Here is an 18,646-nt window from a genome sequence, read left to right on the forward strand (position 1 = left end):
ACCTTCGAGATGCGATTAATACTGATGGAAATGCACAGAATGTCAATCGGATGACTATTCTTCCAGCAACATACATCGGAAGCCCTCGGCATATGCACGAATATGCTCAAGATGCCATGTCGTATGTTCGTCATTATGGTACAGCAGATTTGTTCATCACATTTACATGCAATCCACAATGGATAGAAATCAAGCAGGAGTTATTCCCTGGGCTATCACCCATTGATCGTCATGATATTACAGCCAGAGTCTTTAGACAAAAGTTGAAATCTTTAATGGATTTCATCGTAAAACATAATGTGTTTGGTGAGACACGCTGCTGGATGTATTCTGTGGAGTGGCAGAAACGAGGATTGCCACATGCACATATTTTGATTTGGTTGGTTGAAAAGATAAGGCCAAATGAAGTTGATGCAGTGATATCAGCTGAAATCCCTAATGTACAAGTAGATCCTGGATTGCATGAGGTAGTTATCAAAAACATGATACATGGTCCCTGTGGAACACTTAATCAAAATTCACCGTGTTTGATGGATGGTAAATGTTCAAAACGATATCCACGGACATTAATATCGGAAACAATTACTGGTAATGACGGTTATCCATTGTATCGTCGCAGATCGACAGCAGACAATGGAAAATCAGCAATTGTCAAATTAAATCAACAAGATATTGAAATAGATAATCGTTGGATTGTTCCATATTCACCCATTTTATCAAAGACATTCAAAGCACACATCAACGTTGAATCTTGCCATTCAGTGAAATCTATTAAATACATTTGCAAATATGTAACCAAAGGGAGTGATATGGCTGTGATTGGAATTGGTGCAGAGAATTCCAATGATGAAGTTACCCAATACCAAATGGGCCGCTATGTCAGTAGTAATGAAGCAGTTTGGCGAATATTTTCTTTTCCTATTCATGAGAGACACCCTTCTGTTGTTCACTTAGCTGTGCATTTAGAAAATGGACAAAGAGTGTATTTTACAGCACAGAACGCAGTACAAAGAGCTGCTCAGCCACCATCTACTACATTAACCAGTTTTTTTGAGACATGCCAAAATGATCATTTCGCACAAACATTGCTATATTCTGAAATGCCAAAATATTATACCTGGAATCAATCCTCAAGGAGATTTATACGACGGAAACAAGGAAAACCAGTTCCAGGATATACAGATGTATATTCCACCGATGCGATTGGCCGGATTTATTCAGTACATCCAAGCAATGATGAATGTTTTTATTTACGACTGCTATTAGTCAATGTACGTGGCCCAACATCATTCCAACAGTTACGAACTGTTCATGGTGAATTGTGTGGATCCTACAGAGAAGCCTGTCAACGTTTGCAATTGCTTGAAAATGACGCTCATTGGGAGCAAACTCTCAATGATGCTGTAATATCATCACACGCTCATCAAATACGAACATTGTTTTCTATAATCATATCTACATGCTTCCCATCAAACCCAATTGATTTGTGGATCAAGTACAAAGATTATATGTGTGATGATATTTTGTATCAAACACGGAATAGAATGGGAAATCCAAATATACAAATCAGTGAAGAAATTTACAATGAAGCATTGATTTCAATTGAGGACATGTGCTTGATAATGTCAAACAAACTATTAATTCAATTAGGCCTGACCGCGCCCAATCGTCCAATGCATGACGCTTTTAACCAAGAGTTGCATCGAGAAAAACTGTATGATCTCAACGCTTTGAAAGAATTAATTCAAACAAATCTTCCACTGTTAAATGAACAACAGAAGTATGTATTTGAAACTCTTATGAAAGTAACAAATGATGAAACTGGAGGGATTTACTTCTTAGATGCACCTGGTGGTACAGGAAAAACTTTTTTGATTTCATTAATATTAGCAACAATTCGCTCACAAAATAAAATTGCACTTGCACTCGCTTCGTCGGGAATCGCAGCAACTTTGCTTGAAGGTGGTCGAACAGCCCATTCAGCACTAAAATTGCCATTAAATATGCAAAGCAATGAAACTCCAACCTGCAACGTGGAGAACTCTGCAATGGCAAAGGTTTTGCAGCAATGTAAATTGATTGTTTGGGATGAATACACGATGGCACATAAAAAATCTTTGGAGGCTTTAGACAGAACCTTAAAAGATCTACGGAGCAATAATAACCGATTTGGTGGTGCAATGATTTTATTAGCAGGAGATTTTCGTCAAACATTGCCAGTGATTCCACGATCAACGCCAGCTGATGAACTCAATGCATGTCTAAAGTCCTCCAATTTGTGGAAACATGTCAAAGTACTTCATTTAAGCAAGAATATGCGTGTCGAGTTGCAAAATGACCAATCTGGAAACACATTCTCTAAACAACTCATTGACATTGGTAATGGCAAATTTCCTATAGACATGTTGACTGGCTGCATTAACTTTCCTCAAAGTTTTTGTCAGTTAACTCGATCAAAAGATGAACTTATTCAGAAGGTGTTTCCAGATGTTTCTCAAAATTACAGAAACCATGATTGGTTGAGCGAACGAGCTATACTGGCTGCAAAAAACATAGATGTAAATGAATTAAATTTCAAAATTCAAGAACAAATTACAGGCGAATTGAGGATATATAAATCAGTTGATTCGGCTACTAATCAAGATGATGTAGTCAACTATCCACCAGAATTTTTAAACTCGCTGGATTTGCCAGGATTGCCACCTCACAATCTTCAATTAAAGGTTGGATCGGTGGTTATAATGTTGCGAAATATCAACCAACCGCGTCTTTGCAACGGTACATGGTTAGCGATAAAAAAATTACTAAACAATGTGATAGAAGCAACTATACTCAAAGGAAAGTATAAAGGAGAAGATGTTCTCATACCGCGCATCCCAATGATTCCGACTGATGTGCCATTTGAGTTTAAACGACTACAGTTTCCAGTGCGGCTTGCTTTTGCTATGACTATAAACAAGTCCCAGGGGCAATCATTAAGTGTTTGTGGTATTAATCTAGAAAACCCATGTTTCTCACATGGTCAATTGTATGTTGCCTGTTCCCGTGTTGGAAAACCATCAGATTTGTTTATCTATGCGCCAGGTAATCAAACAAAAAACATCGTATACCACAAAGCACTACAATGATAATAATAATAATTATGATTCACATGATTAACAATAAAGTGATTACTTACTTTTAAATCCTTATATATGTTTTATTTAATTATTTTTTATTCACAACGCCCTATCACCAGAGTGACGGTTCTGTTCAGGAGAATTTTTTTAAATACGTAGGCAAAAAAACTGCCATATTACAAATCTTTTTGACAGGACGAAGTCTGTCGGGTCAGCTAGTAATGTTAATAAAATCACTACTGTAACAGTGGACTGTTCTTAGCCAGTTTTTGTGACATACAATTTGTTATTGTCTTATTTTGTTAATATACTGGGAACTTGTAGATCAGGAACATGTCAACAAAGATATCTCAGTAGGTAGAAATGTCACTCATCGTCCGATGTGTGTGCTCATTTGAGGCAAAAGCAAGACAATTGAAAATTGAAATTTATTATGAACCCACCACTCTCACAATATTACATCAGACAAGTTAAGTAAGGTGCAAGGAAGAACTTTACGCTGGAAAGTACTTGTACCAATTAAATTGAAGAATTGTCAATGAGACATTATTCTACCAACCAACTGCAACTGCAGACAGTGGGGGAAAGTATGTGGTTACATTTCCAATCTTTTAAAAATCCGTGTGGCAAAAAGCGAATTGTTATTCCAAAATTATTAGAAGTATATGCTAGCTTGTTGCACAGTTAGTTGTAAATGAGTAATGTTAGATAGTAGACATGTGGCCATAGTGCATCAACACCATTGTATAACATGTCGTGATGGAGCAACAGCTACAAATCAAATGCTGAAGATGGCTTCCAGAATGTTTGAAAGTAGTAAAAAGTGTGTCTAAAGTTTGTCCTGCACAACTTGACTCTCAAACTAGAGCAACGTTCCATAGAATCTTGCCGTAACATAACTGAAATGCAAAACACTGACAATTTCTTTGTGGAAAAATTCATCACACGTGACAAGACTTTATCAATACAGACCGATCACTAAATGACAAACTCCAGAAATGAGGAGTTTTGTAAAATTCAAGCCAATATGATCTTCTAACAGTTTCACATGGCTGTATGAACATTCCATATATAAAACTCAATTGTGGAGCACTATTTAGAATACTGTAAGTGTTGAACCCACCATCTCAATTTTTCTCCATATTTTTTACTAATATAATTTAAAAACTTTTTGGACTGACAGTAGACTGTACTGGAACTTATGCTGCTTTACTCATATGGCTATGTGTTATATTTTTTATTTATTTATTTTTGTCTATTTTTACCCATTCATTCACCTAAGTACAGGATGTGTAAATAAAGTTTCAAAACTTGTCCCAGAACACAAAATTTATTGAATACTTTCATACATCGAGCTAAAATTCTTCAAAATGGGTGCTTCAAGAATCGACACACCACTGTCAATGAGATTTCCACTGCTGGTAAGCTCCTCGGAACTCCTCAACTGGAATGCTGTTCAGAGCCCTTGTCGAAGTCTTTTTGACTGCTGTGATGCTCTCGAGCCACTTCGCTTTCCGGTCTCTCTTCATCCGGAGGAACAAAAATAAGTCACTGGGGCCGAGGGTGGGTCAATAGGGTGGTTGTGGCAGCGTTGCCGCATTGAACCGGGTCAAAACTTCGGTGATAGAGAAGCAGGTGTGAACTGTCACATTGTCACGGTGGAGCATCCAGTCGTCTTTCATTTCCGGGCGGACCCGATCCCTCAAATGGCGGACCGCTCCAGTATAATAATGACCGCTGACAGTCTGTCCGGCGGGCACAAACTCTTTGTGGATCATTCTTTCTTTGTCAAAGAAAGCAATGATCGTGCTTCTCACACATAGCTTGCTCGTGCGGGATTTCTTCGGCTTTGGAGATGTGGAGATTTGTCTCTCTAAGCTTTGCCTCTTCGACTCTGTATCGTATTCGAAGACCCAGGTCACACCACCACTGACCACTTGTTGCAAAAAATCAGGTTCACTTTGTAAATGTTCAAGCATTTCCTGCGAAACGGCCAGGCACTGCTCCTTCTGTTCATCCGAGAGCACTTTAGAGACAAGCTTTGCGCACACTTTTCTTATCGTCGGATCTTCTGTCACTAGCTGAAACACAGTTTGGTAATTCAAATTCACCTCATCTGCAATCATTCTGATGCTGAGACATCGATCACTGTTTAAAACTTGATGCACTTTGGCCAGATTTTCGTCAGTTCTGGTCACTGATGGTCTTCCAGAGCGTTCACTGTCCTCCGAGTCTTTGCAGCCATCTTTGAACCTCGTATGCCACATGAAACCCACGGCATGTGACACGGCGTATTCTTTATAGGCCTCTCGAATGATTTCAAACGTTTCCGTGCCGGTCTTGTTCACTTTTACACAAAATTTGATCGAAAGATGCAGCTCCGAGAGGCGCTCCATTTTGGACGTTCCGATTTCTCGACGACGTTTCAAAACATATACTCCCTGCACTTGAAGTGCAATGTTGTTTTCACTCAAGAGTTTCACCAGCGAGTGCCTATATGCCTATGCTTGGCTCACTTAGCCGCCCCCCCCCCCCCCCCCCCCCTCTACAATGGCGGAGTTAGTGAGATCGGTCGGCACATGAATCACTACTCAGGAAAAAATCAGTCTTGTAACTTTATTTACACACCTCGTAGTGTATGGCAAAGGTTAAAATGTGGCATGCTCGCAGCAATGAAGTCTGAGGAGTTAGCGAGGGGGGGGAAAAAAAAAAAAAAAAAAAAAAAAAAAAAAAAAAAAAAAAAAAAAAAAAAAAAAGAAAAAAAAAAAAAAAAAGAAAAAAAAATTTTTTTTTTTTTCTGGATGTTTCATCGATATTGTACTGTCTGCCTTTCCCTGTCCGTGACAGAGAGAGAGGATGTTGTACCATTATGTGATTGCCTTATCATTTTAAATCATTCACTAATCGAGCAGTCGCTCGGCAACAGCTACAGTTCGCAAATAATGTTGCGAGAATGTGAAAGGTGAACCACCTGTGACATAACTTGTTTATTGTCGAAGCGCCGTCAGAGACGCAGTGAGTTACTGACTTTGAAAACCGCAGCGCGAAAAACGGACAGAAGAACACTTTCACACACTCTTTTGATGTACAAGATATTCTCGATGAACAGTTACTCAGTTATTCATTTTTTCTCTTGTCTCTTGTAACTTGTGTCGGACGCGGATGCCTTGCTGCCGTATTATTACTGTTAAAAATAATGTTATTTTAGTGTAAAGTAAAAGTGCAATACTAAAACTCCAATACTCCATAGCAGTAGATCTATTGTGCGACGTGAATGTGAAAACGTCAAGGGAATTATTTTTATTACGAGACGAGAATTGCCAGTCAAAACGGCATCCATGTTAAATCTTTCGTTGCAGTGTAAGTTCATCTATTAATTGCCATAAATTAAGATTTAAATGGAATTGGTGTATGGACTATTTATTTAATATAGAATCTATGTCTCACTCTTTCATGAAATTATTTAATTTTCTTCATGTTCCTGCCAAATAGAGAGTTCACAGTCACGAATTCTTTCGTCGAAATTGGACAGAAGTTGTATGCGGCGAAATATTTTCTCTGCGCCATATTCTACTGGTAAATGCATGATAAACTACGGTCCCTTAAGAAATTCATGTTGAGCTATCCAAAAATAATTATATTTTGAATAGGCATTTACTCTCCTCTGCAATGCAACTTCCGACTGATCAGACGATCCAACAAGAAACAGCCGCACACTGTCGGCGTTCGCAAATATATATCCACCGCTGATTATAGCTATATGTTACAGCACAAAAGTAAACATATTGTTAGGATTAGCAACTACAAACGGGAACATTTATAATTGTATGTTTATGTATACACATTATGTAAACATATTGTTATAATGTGGATTGCTGTTTAGTTCACTAATAGTGTGAAATAGATTAACTCTTATAGTATGAAGTCAACTTCATTTAATAGTTCCATATTCTACATCTACATTCTACATTTATACTCCGCAAGCCACCCAATGGTGTGTGGCGGAGGGCACTTTACGTGCCACTGTCATTATGTCCCTTCCTATTCCAGTCGCGTATGGTTCGCGGGAAGAACGACTGTCTGAAAGCCTCTGTGCGCGCTCTAATCTCTCTAATTTTACATTCGTGATCTCCTCGGGAGGTGTAAGTAGGGGGAAGCAATATATTCGATACCTCATCCAGAAACGCACCCTCTCGAAACCTGGCGAGCAAGCTACACCGCGATGCAGAGCGCCTCTCTTGCAGAGTCTGCCACTTGAGTTTGTTATACATCTCCGTAACGCTATCACGGTTACCAAATAACCCTGTGACGAAACGCGCCGCTCTTCTTTGGATCTTCTCTATCTCCTCCGTCAACCCGATCTGGTACGGATCCCACACTGATGAGCAATACTCAAGTATAGGTCGAATGAGTGTTTTGTAAGCCACCTCCTTTGTTGATGGACTACATTTTCTAAGGACTCTCCCAATGAATCTCAACCTGGTACCCGCCTTACCAACAATTAATTTTATATGATCATTCCACTTCAAATCGTTCCGCACGCATACTCCCAGATATTTTACAGAAGTAACTGCTACCAGTGTTTGTTCCGCTATCATATAATCATACAATAAAGGATCCTTCTTTCTATGTATTCGCAATACATTACATTTGTCTATATTAAGGGTCAGTTGCCACTCCCTGCACCAAGTGCCTATCCGCTGCAGATCTTCCTGCATTTCGCTACAATTTTCTAATGCTGCAACTTCTCTGTATACTACAGCATCATCCGCGAAAAGCCGCATGGAACTTCCGACACTATCTACTAGGTCATTTATATATATTGTGAAAAGCAATGGTCCCATAACACTCCCCTGTGGCACGCCAGAGGTTACTTTAATGTCTGTAGACGTCTCTCCGTTGATAACAACATGCTGTGTTCTGTTTGCTAAAAACTCTTCAATCCAGCCACACAGCTGGTCTGATATTCCGTAGGCTCTTACTTTGTTTATCAGGCGACAGTGCGGAACTGTATCGAACGCCTTCCGGAAGTCAAGAAAAATAGCATCTAGCTGGGAGCCTGTATCTAATATTTTCTGGGTCTCATGAACAAATAAAGCGAGTTGGGTCTCACACGATCGCTGTTTCCGGAATCCATGTTGATTCCTACATAGTAGATTCTGAGTTTCCAAAAACGACATGATACTCGAGCAAAAGACATGTTCTAAAATTCTACAACAGATCGACGTCAGAGATATAGGTCTATAGTTTTGCGCATCTGCTCGACGACCCTTCTTGAAGACTGGGACTACCTGTGCTCTTTTCCAATCATTTGGAACCTTATGTTCCTCTAGAGACTTGCGGTACACGGCTGTTAGAAGGGGGGCAAGTTCTTTCGCGTACTCTGTGTAGAATCGAATTGGTATCCCGTCAGGTCCAGTGGACTTTCCTTTGTTGAGTGATTCCAGTTGCTTTTCTATTCCTTGGACACTTATTTCGATGTCAGCCATTTTTTCGTTGGTGCGAGGATTTAGATAAGGAACTGCAGTGCGGTCTTCCTCTGTGAAACAGCTTTGGAAAAAGGTGTTTAGTATTTCAGCTTTACGCTTGTCATCCTCTGTTTCAATGCCATCATCATCCCGGAGTGTCTGGACATGATGTTTCGAGCCACTTACTGATTTAACGTAAGACCAGAACTTCCTAGGATTTTCTGTCAAGTCGGTACCTAGTATTTTACTTTCGAATTCACTGAACGCTTCACGCATAGCCCTCCTTACGCTAACTTTGACATCGTTTAGCTTCTGTTTGTCTGAGAGGTTTTGGCTGCGTTTAAACTTGGAGTGAAGCTCTCTTTGCTTTCGCAGTAGTTTCCTAACTTTGTTGTTGTGCCACGGTGGGTTTTTCCCGTCCCTTACAGTTTTACTCGGCACGTACCTGTCTAAAACGCATTTTACGATTGCCTTGAACTTCTTCCATAAACACTCAACATTGTCAGTGTCGGAACAGAAATTTTCGTTTTGATCTGTTAGGTAGTCTGAAATCTGCCTTCTATTACTCTTGCTAAACAGATAAACCTTCCTCCCTTTTTTTATATTCCTATTAACTTCCATATTCAGGGATGCTGCAACGGTCTGTCTGTGTCATCAGTACCTGTGACACTTCAGAGGAGCAAGGAATTTAGGCAGAGCAAGCTGGATGGTATAGGACTGTCTTCAAAGAAGAAGGAGGGTAGGTAAATAACTTCAAGATTTGAAGAACTGTCATCTAATAATCGAATATTATATGTTACAGATTTTTTCATGTAAACAAAAAATCATAAGCCTGACCATCTAGAGTGTGCTCCACTGTGTGTAAATTCGCTGAGACACACACTCCCAAACGGACTCACTATTGTTGCATCTCTTGTGAGGCAACAGCAAATTTCCATTGTAATAATTATTCTTAAATTTATTAATTAATCAGTACAATATACAGAATTTTAAACATTCTGTTGTTGTTGTTGTTGTTGTTGTTGTTGTTGTGGTCTTCAGTCCTGAGACTGGTTTGATGCAGCTCTCCACGCTACTCTATCCTGTGCAAGCTTCTTCATCTCCCAGTACCTACTGCAACCTACATCCTTCTGAATCTGCTTAGTGTATTCATCTCTTGGTCTCCCTCTACGATTTTTACCCTCCATGCTGCCCTCCAATGCTAAATTTGTGATCCCTTGATGCCTCAAAACATGTCCTACCAACCAATCCCTTCCTCCAGTCAAGTTGTGCCACAAACTTCTCTTCTCCCCAATCCTATTCAATACCTCCTCATTAGTTACGTGATCTAACCACCTTATCTTCAGCATTCTTCTGTATCACCACATTTCAAAAGCTTCTATTCTCTTCTTGTCTAAACTATTTATCGTCCACGTTTCACTTCCATACATGGCTCCTCCATACAAATACTTTCAGAAACGACTTCCTGACACTTAAATCTATAATCGATGTTAACAAATTTCTCTTCTTCAGAAACGCTTTCCTTGCCATTGCCAGTCTACATTTTATATCCTCTCTACTTCGACCATCATCAGTTATTTTGCTCCCCAAATAGCAAAACTCCTTTACTACTTTGTCTCATTTCCTAATCTAATTCCCGAAGCATCACCCGATTTAATTCAACTACATTCCATTATCCTCGTTTTGCTTTTGTTGATGTTTGTCCATTCCGTTCAACTGCTCTTCCAAGTCCTTTGCTGTCTCTGACAGAATTACAATGTCATCGGCGAACCTTCTCCATGAATTTTAATACCTACTCCGAATTTTTCTTTTGTTTCCTTTACTGCTTGCTCAATATACAGATTGAATAACATCGGGGAGAGGCTACAACCCTGTCTCACTCCCTTTCCAACCACTGCTTCCCTTTCATGTCCCTTGACTCTTCTATCTGCCATCTGGTTTCTTTAAACATTCTGAGATTACTAAAAATGTGAGACGACAGCTCAGGTGTCTGAAGATACAGTCACCTTACAAGGTACTGACCCGTGCTCGTACCTGGCACAGTGCAGGAAGGCAGACGACGACACAGCACCACCTCCGATGTCGGTATCTCCACCGCCACTGCCGCGGCTTCTGTAGGAGGGCCGCTTCCAGCGCCGTTGTTGACGGAAGTTTCCGTGCTCAAACATGTCCTCGTACTGTGGGTCTGCAACAAGTGAACATAGTAATAGTTTGGTGGGCAGATCATCCGAGCAAACACCATGATATTCAACACCACTGAACATAAACATTATTTTAAGTCAATAAAATCATCTCAAGTATCAGCTGAGTCATAATGTCGTATTATTGCAACATTTAGACAACTTTCATTCTCATCTTCAATATTACATTCGTGTCCAGTTCGTTCCTTCACGGCTCCTGGATCAAAGTGGTGTGCCAATCACACAACTCCGGAAGAGGTGGTTGGCAAACCCTCGGCAGGGCAGAGCCGAGAGAGGGCGGTCTAGGGGCCGAATCCACAAGGCTGCCGTGTCACGGAACAGATTCCAGGATTCGGTCATCAGAGAGGCAGTGGAAATATGAGTTCGTGACAATCTTGTCAACCGGGGCACTAGTTTTCAACTCAACTCTGTGTAGGACGTGGCTTTAGCTAGAATTTGTCAGAAACACTTTGATTTGAAAGCTCGAGAGACACAGTGGGTGGAACAGGTAAGCAGCCCACTTCTTAACACTCCCAGCGCCAGCGGTGACATCTCCTCCAGAGGCACACGAACGGTCCGACCATCGGGTCCTGCCGTCTAGCGACAATAAAGGAACAAACTGCACAGAAACCGGACACTTCACCTGAAAGCGATGAGTAAGAAACTCATTCAAAGGACTTCACTGGTGATCAGAGAAGATTTAAGCAACAATGTAATTCGCTGATAAGCCTCGCTTTCCCATCTTCAGCGTTCACTACCATTCACTTGTATCTGTGAATAAGCATTTACCCAAGGGGTACCTGAAGAAACATGAAGACATTACTAGCTTAGGCTATGAACTTGGCATAAATGTTTTTTGGTGCATATGACTGGCATACAGGATACAGCACTACACAATTAGACACACGAAGCTAAACTCTGACATCTAGATGGGAGAAGTTTGCATGGCGAACACAATGTTTCTCTTGAAGTAAGCTAAGTGGTTAATGAACAGGAGAATTTTGGAGTTTGTACATAAATCTGAAATTCTTGGAAGTACTGCATGTAACACTAAACTACAGCTTCAGTTCTCCTTCGCATTACTAAGATGCTGGTTGACTCCTTCCATGAGATGCACATTAAATCTAAGGAGAAAATTTAGAAACGCAAAACTAATTATCAACAACTATCATAACCTGAAGAAAGGCTAGCATTTAGACTCTCATCTTTAGCAACTAGAGAAACTGCTTCTCATTTTGATAGCAGTTATATATCAGATAATTTCTGACGTCTGCAGTGACAATAATTGAAACACTTTAAGAATTTTATTAAAATACATATAAGGAAAATATTGTCAATAAAATATGACTGTTAAAATCTAACAATGGAAAACCCTGGATGGAATAATGACATTAATATGGAAAGGATAAATTGCTGCTCACCATGGGGCAGAGAGTTTGAGCTGCAGGTGAAGAAGAAGAAGAAGAAGAAGAAGAAGAAAGCTTGCTCACACACACACACACACACACACACACACACACACACACACACACACACACACACACACACACAAAACTCACACACAGATGACCATTGCCTCAGGCTGCCAAGGTCAGATTGCCATTATTAAAATCTGAAACACATGCATATATGACTTGTCACATAAGATACTTCACAAGTCAACTGTATAGTTTGTTAGAGGGCAGATAGCGCAAAGCCAGGTAACAAATTTATTTCATCTACATCTACATTCATACTCCACAAGCTACCGTATGGTGTGTGGCTAAGGGTACCTTGCACCACAACTAGACATTTCCTTTTCCTGTGCCGCTCACAAACACACCAAGGGAGAAACAATTGTTTATACGCCTGCATACGAGCCCTAATGTCTCTAATGTTATCTTCGTGGTCCTTACAAGGAATGTATGTTCGTGGTAGTAGAATTGTTCAGCAGTCAGCTTCAAATGACAGTTCTCTAAATTTTCTCAATAGTGTTGCTCAAAAAGAATGACATATTCCCTCCAGGGATTTTCATTTCAGTTACTGAAGCATCAACATAATACTTGCACGCTATTCTAACCTACCGGTAACAAATCTAGCAGCCCGCCTCTGAATTGCTTTGACATATTCCTTTAATCCGACATGTTACCTATCTGAAACACTCGAGCAGTACCCGAGAATAGGACGCACTAGTGTCCCCTTTACAGATGAACCACACTTTCCCAAAATTCTCCCGATAAACCAAACTCTACCATTTGCCTTCCGTACCCAGTCCTCACATGTTTATTCCATTTCACATCGCTTTGCAAAGTTACATTCAGATATTTAAAGGACACTACTATGTCAAGCAGTACACGACTAATGCTATATGCGGACATTACGGGTTTGGTTTTCCTACTCATCTGCGTTAACTTACATTTTTTCACATTTAGAGCCAGCTGCCATTCATCACACCACCTAGAACTTTTTTCTAACTCATCTCGTATCCTCCTGCAGTCAGTCAGCCAGCTTCGACACTTAACCGTGCACCACAACATCGTCAGCAGACGACCGCAGATTGCTGCCCACACTGTCCGCCAGCTCATTTACGTACACGGAGAATAACAACACTCCTATGACACTTCCTTGCAGTGCTCCCGATAATATCCTCGTCTCCGACAAACACTCACCGTTGAGGACAACGTACCGGATTCTGTTACTTAAGAAGTCTTCGAGTCACTCACATATCTGCGAGCCTACTCCACATGTTCGTATGTTTGTTAACAGTCTGGAATGGGGCAATGTGTCAAATGCTTTCTGGAAATCTAGAAATATTGATTCTGCCTGCTGTCCTTCATCCACAGTTCACATCTGTTTCTCTATGCCACGGAGGATTACAATTCCATACTGGACTCTGTGCAGAAGTCAAACAAGATTATGTGTGTACAATTCATATCTTGAATGTGAAGTTTAAAACTTGGCTTTTGTTTTAGCATCTTAGTAACTGCCACACTGGACTGCCAGTGAGCGACCATACAGAAGCCCTAGACCTGCCTAGCACTTTTATATGGGACCAGAATTTTTTCAAGTTCTCAGCCACATCTTTTACTAAGGTACGACATTGGTAGTCGTCGTACGTCTTGCACATAGAAGTTTTCACAGATTCCGGAATGTCTATTAACCTTTGGCTGTTGCCATCTGCTTGTTCTCTTCTGAAATGACAGTGCAACAGACTTTGCTTTATCATCAAAAATCGCCAACATTAAAGATACCATGGGTGTAAGGAATGAGAAAGACCAGACCGTTTGAACATTTTTAATTTTGATCAGCAAGATAGATACATATTCACTTTTTTTACTTCCAAGAGAATTTACTTTTTGTAATGTCAAACACATTGTTTATTCACTCTGTTTCCTGCTGATACAACCATCTAATGAATTTATCATTGTTTCAAATCACCATTTGGACAAAGTGCTTCAGCAAATTTTTTCCGACTTCTTTCCCTTCAACATTTTTCCTGTTGATCTCGAGCATACCAGAAAAACCTGTGTATCTACATTCTTCTATCAGCATTGTTACATTCTCTCCAGACAACTCCATTGCTCAAACAACTCATGTCTGTAATGAAAAAGAACACGACAGCACACGAAAGCTCTCTGTATAGTTAGCACTGAAGTGGAGAACACACGAACTTCATTTGACACTTTGCTAAAAACCAACAAACAGCAGAAAAAGAACAAACAAAGGTGTATATGAACCACAAGTGACTGAATGTAGTTTGCTCCCCCTTGCCTACGATTTACTCTCGAGAGAAACTCTGTTTGTTGTTGCTTGCCTGCATGCACCTCCTACGGCAGGCTGTTCCAGCTCGTCGGCTCCACTGTGAGCCACGGAGCGCTCCCTGCTCCAGGGAGCTGTGTCGCTCGCTGTGACCATTCGAGTGGGCGGGCACGCCGGCACGTGGCATGGCTGGCTGAGGCAGGCGGCAAGGCAAGCGTCTTGATGTGCCAGCTGCGTCTTACGAGATCTACAACCTCATACTCTTAGCAGCTAAGCCGTGGTGACATGCTGCACCACGAAATACGATGTTCAGGAAATAAATAAGAAACAACTGTTTTACAAGAAATTGTGCAGTAAATTTATTGGGCCTCTATAGCTTGACATTTTCTTTCCATTACAAGATCGGAAATATCAGACGCCAAAGTGTTTGCAGCGTTAATGCGGAGGATGGCCTTCATTGTTGCATCCTGAAGAAACAATCGTTCCTTGCTTTTTACTCTTTTCATTGCTGAGAAAATCTGCTCACAACAATATGTAGATCCAAACATGCACATCATCTGAGCGGCATTGTTGTGAAGCTTGGGAAATGTTTTTTGCTGTAATGAACGATACCATCGTGACAAATACGACGCGTTGTAGTACCTCTCTTTCAACAAAGTTGAATTTTGTAAATCAATAATCTCCAATTGAAGTAACGATGATAAGTCATCGGGGGAAACTGAAAAAGGAGTGCTGAACACCTTAAGCTCCATTTCCAAACTAGTGACGTCTCGGAATCATGTTTCAAATGACGTGATGAGCTGCTTTACCTTTGCTTGGTAATCGCTGAAAGTAGTACATTCAGGTAGTTTTAAAGAAGCAAGGGCCGGCCAGTGCGGCCGAGCGGTTCTAGGCACTACGGTCGCAGGTTTGAATCCTGCCTCAGGCATGGATGTGTGTGATGTCCTTAGGTTAGTTAGGTTTAAGTGGTTCTAAGTTCTAGGGGACTGATGACCTCAGCTGTTAAGTCCCATAGTGCTCAGAGTCATTTGAACCATTTTTTGAAAGAAGGAGGGCGATTGAAGAATGTTAAATGTCCATTACTCATCTGCCTCTCAAATAAACGTAACTTTTCCATGAACGCTTTGATCCGGTCGTGCATGTCAACGAATAGCTGCCCTTTGCCCTTCAACGACAGATTTAAATTATTCAGATGCATAGTTATGTCAGCTAGGAACGCCAGGTCTGATAGCCATTTTATATCTTTCAGACAACACATATCTTCTCCTTTCATTTCGAGAAAAAGGGATATTCTCTCACGAATTGCAAAGAAAACATCAAGAACTTTTCGCCGACTCAGCCAACGAACTGTACTGTGGTAAGGTATATCCCCATACTCCGCTTCCATATCTTTCAGGAATCCTTTGAATTGGCAATGATTCATACCGTGACCCCACACAAAATTCACACAGTTCACGACATCTTTCATTACGCCACCTAGCTCTAATGTTTCAGCACACAGCGCCTCTTGGTGAATAAAACAATGAAGAGTCAAAATGTCTTTCCCGAATTCGTCCCCGAGTTTATTTTCCAAAAGACAAGCAAAACCTTGGTGATGCCCGATCATTTGTGGTGCACCGTCTGTCGCTACAGAATGGAGCTTACTTATCCCACGGCAAATTCATATTGTCCACTGATTCACAAACAGCTTCAAAAATGTCATGTCCTGTTGCGGTGTAATCGAGTGGTACCACATCCAACTTGCAGCTCCATGTCGACACCACGCACAAAGACTAAGCTGAGCACAGTCCGACATGTCGGTGCTTTTGTCAAGCGGTAACGAAAATGCAACAAAGCTCTCCGCCTTTTTTCTGAGCTGTGTCTCTAAATTCGCTGCCATGTCCAGGATTCGACGAGGCATTGTTTGCTTCATCAGTTGTGGCTGCATGCGGCCGGGGGGCAGTGAGTTCGCTTTCCCCCCCAGCCCCCACGCCGGCTCCGAGCTGCCACAGTGAGCGCTCCGGCTCCCTGGAGCTCGGTTGGAACAGCCTGCCCTACGGTGTTAACCAGGATTTACACAAGTGACATTTTGATCTCTCTGCTGTGATCTACTTCAGGATCTTCTGGTTTTCTAGGTGGGCTCAACATTGTCAGAGACAAGTGTAATGCGCACTAGTAAATGGCGTTTTTCTTGGCTTTTTTGAAGAAATGGGGTTTTGGGAGAAATTTTTCCAGGTCCTATTGGTGTGCCACCACCACTGGAGAGATAGTGGTACCAGGAAGAGAGAGAGAACATTTACCAAAATATTCTATGGGGAAAAAAAAACAGCCAACCAGCTGCAAGTAAGTGTTTATTCCAATCCTTGACTTAAGTTTTGGCAATTTTAAATCTTCAGTGGTTACAAAAATATTTTAAACAAAAGAAAGTAACAACTATAGCCACAAGATTTCATGACAATGTTACATCACGTGTTTTCAACCTCTCCAATTTTACCGTTGTATAGATGCTGAATTTACAGCCATGTTTAATGTTTCATAATATTACTGTTGGGCCACAGAGGTGGTAGTTGTTAGTATTCACTGTGCGCCATGGAATGTAACACACCTGCCGTTGTTGAGGCATCATATGGAGTTGGACTATGTACACATTTTTGTGGTTGCTACTACTTGTATGTATTAACTGACTGGACTGTTTAGCCAAATCTTTAGGCAGCAGCCTCCTTTCTCAAAGATGCCAAGTCCATGCCAGCTGGAAATCTCAAACACCACTCATTACACAGGGTGTATATGCTGCAGACAAGGGGGAAAAAGTCCCAGATTTCCCATTAAAAACAATACTTTTTCCAGGTGAAAACATACTTTTTCTATGTTAAGTGACAGTGCACCTTCCCTCTGAACTGTAAAACTTATCAATCCTTTGAATGGTAAAGGTTTTATATGCGTACTTCTCAGAAATTTAGTAAATGAAAGACAGCAAAAAATACAGCATTTTGGTAAGATCCTTGAGGTGGAGCAACGTGTACGCCACGTATTTTCGTATTATGAAAGTATAAATAGGAATTCCACCAATCACAGCATGTTAGTTTCTGAAGTGCTGATCGAGATTGCGATGTGCTTTTGTCAGCCAACATCATGTCACATTATCCTGCAAGCAAATGACAGTGGATATTCAGAGCACAGTTCACGTGATGTAGTCAGCCAATGGCGACATCACTATTAAGTGGTGCAAACACAAACAGGAAAAGTTCACGGTTTAAATTAATATACATACAGTGTAGCTACAAGAAAAGCTAAGTTTTCACAAATAGGCTATTTGTCTTTTTTCCGTGCATTGTCCTTTCAGATATATGAAACACAAATGTACCAGTAAAACTTTAAATGATGATATAAATGTCTGGTCTTCAGAGTGTTAAATTTTGATCAAGAGTAAATGCTCTAAAATATATGAAATTCATTGCACATTCTCACAAATAACATAATTCGCCTTGCATAAAAGGAAATTTACTTTGAAAGTAATGTTTCTCAAACCACCATTCACAGTATTTTCCCGTGACCTTTTCTACGTTCGTTTCAGCACTTGCCAGAGCGCGCCAGAAGACAGGTGTTACTGCGGCGGCACAGCTATGACGTAGGAAGCCTGTGCTCGGTGTCTGCTCTGCTCGTATACCTTTCGTCAGAATTCTGTTTGGGATTGCATGTGTAGTGGAGCATCAAATGTCAATATTTAACAGTGTGACAAGTCGTTTCGAGATGACATATGGAGTTATTGTAGTTAAGGCAATTGTTTTGTCATATTCTGTCCAGGTAAAGAATGCAAAATTATAAAGCATTCATTGTCACAATATTTGTTTCAAGAATACTCCAGAACTCAAAGTATTTTGCTATGTGGTGACTTTAATGTAGAACTTTTATTATTTTTACTCTGCATAACGTACTGTTACGTAGCATTTCCAGTCATGTTTACATCCACACAGCACTGTGAAAAGCTAGTACAATGAAATACAAATATCGTGGAAAAATAAAATAAATAGATAAACATTATTTGTATACACCAGAACTAAGAACAATAAGCTTTCCGTGACTATTCAAACAGTATAAAAATTAACAAGGTTACTGGTGAAGCAAGGAAACTGTGTAACTGGCAGTTTATATTCTACTCCAG

At 40.5% G+C, this 18,646-nt stretch overlaps 1 protein-coding gene across 1 annotated transcript in view; it reads right to left on the reverse strand.

The window, feature by feature from the left end:
- Positions 1 to 12,344: 12,344 nt before the first annotated feature.
- Positions 12,345 to 18,646, reverse strand: part of LOC126108831 (uncharacterized) — a 218,989-nt gene continuing 212,687 nt past the window's right edge. The window contains exon 25 of the mRNA XM_049914195.1: positions 12,345 to 12,379. Within this exon, the coding sequence (XP_049770152.1) occupies positions 12,345 to 12,379 (35 nt within the window). The remainder of the gene's footprint in view (positions 12,380 to 18,646) is intronic.

The sequence above is a fragment of the Schistocerca cancellata genome, chromosome 11 (genome assembly GCF_023864275.1).
Source record: "Schistocerca cancellata isolate TAMUIC-IGC-003103 chromosome 11, iqSchCanc2.1, whole genome shotgun sequence".
Lineage (NCBI taxonomy): Eukaryota > Metazoa > Arthropoda > Insecta > Orthoptera > Acrididae > Schistocerca > Schistocerca cancellata.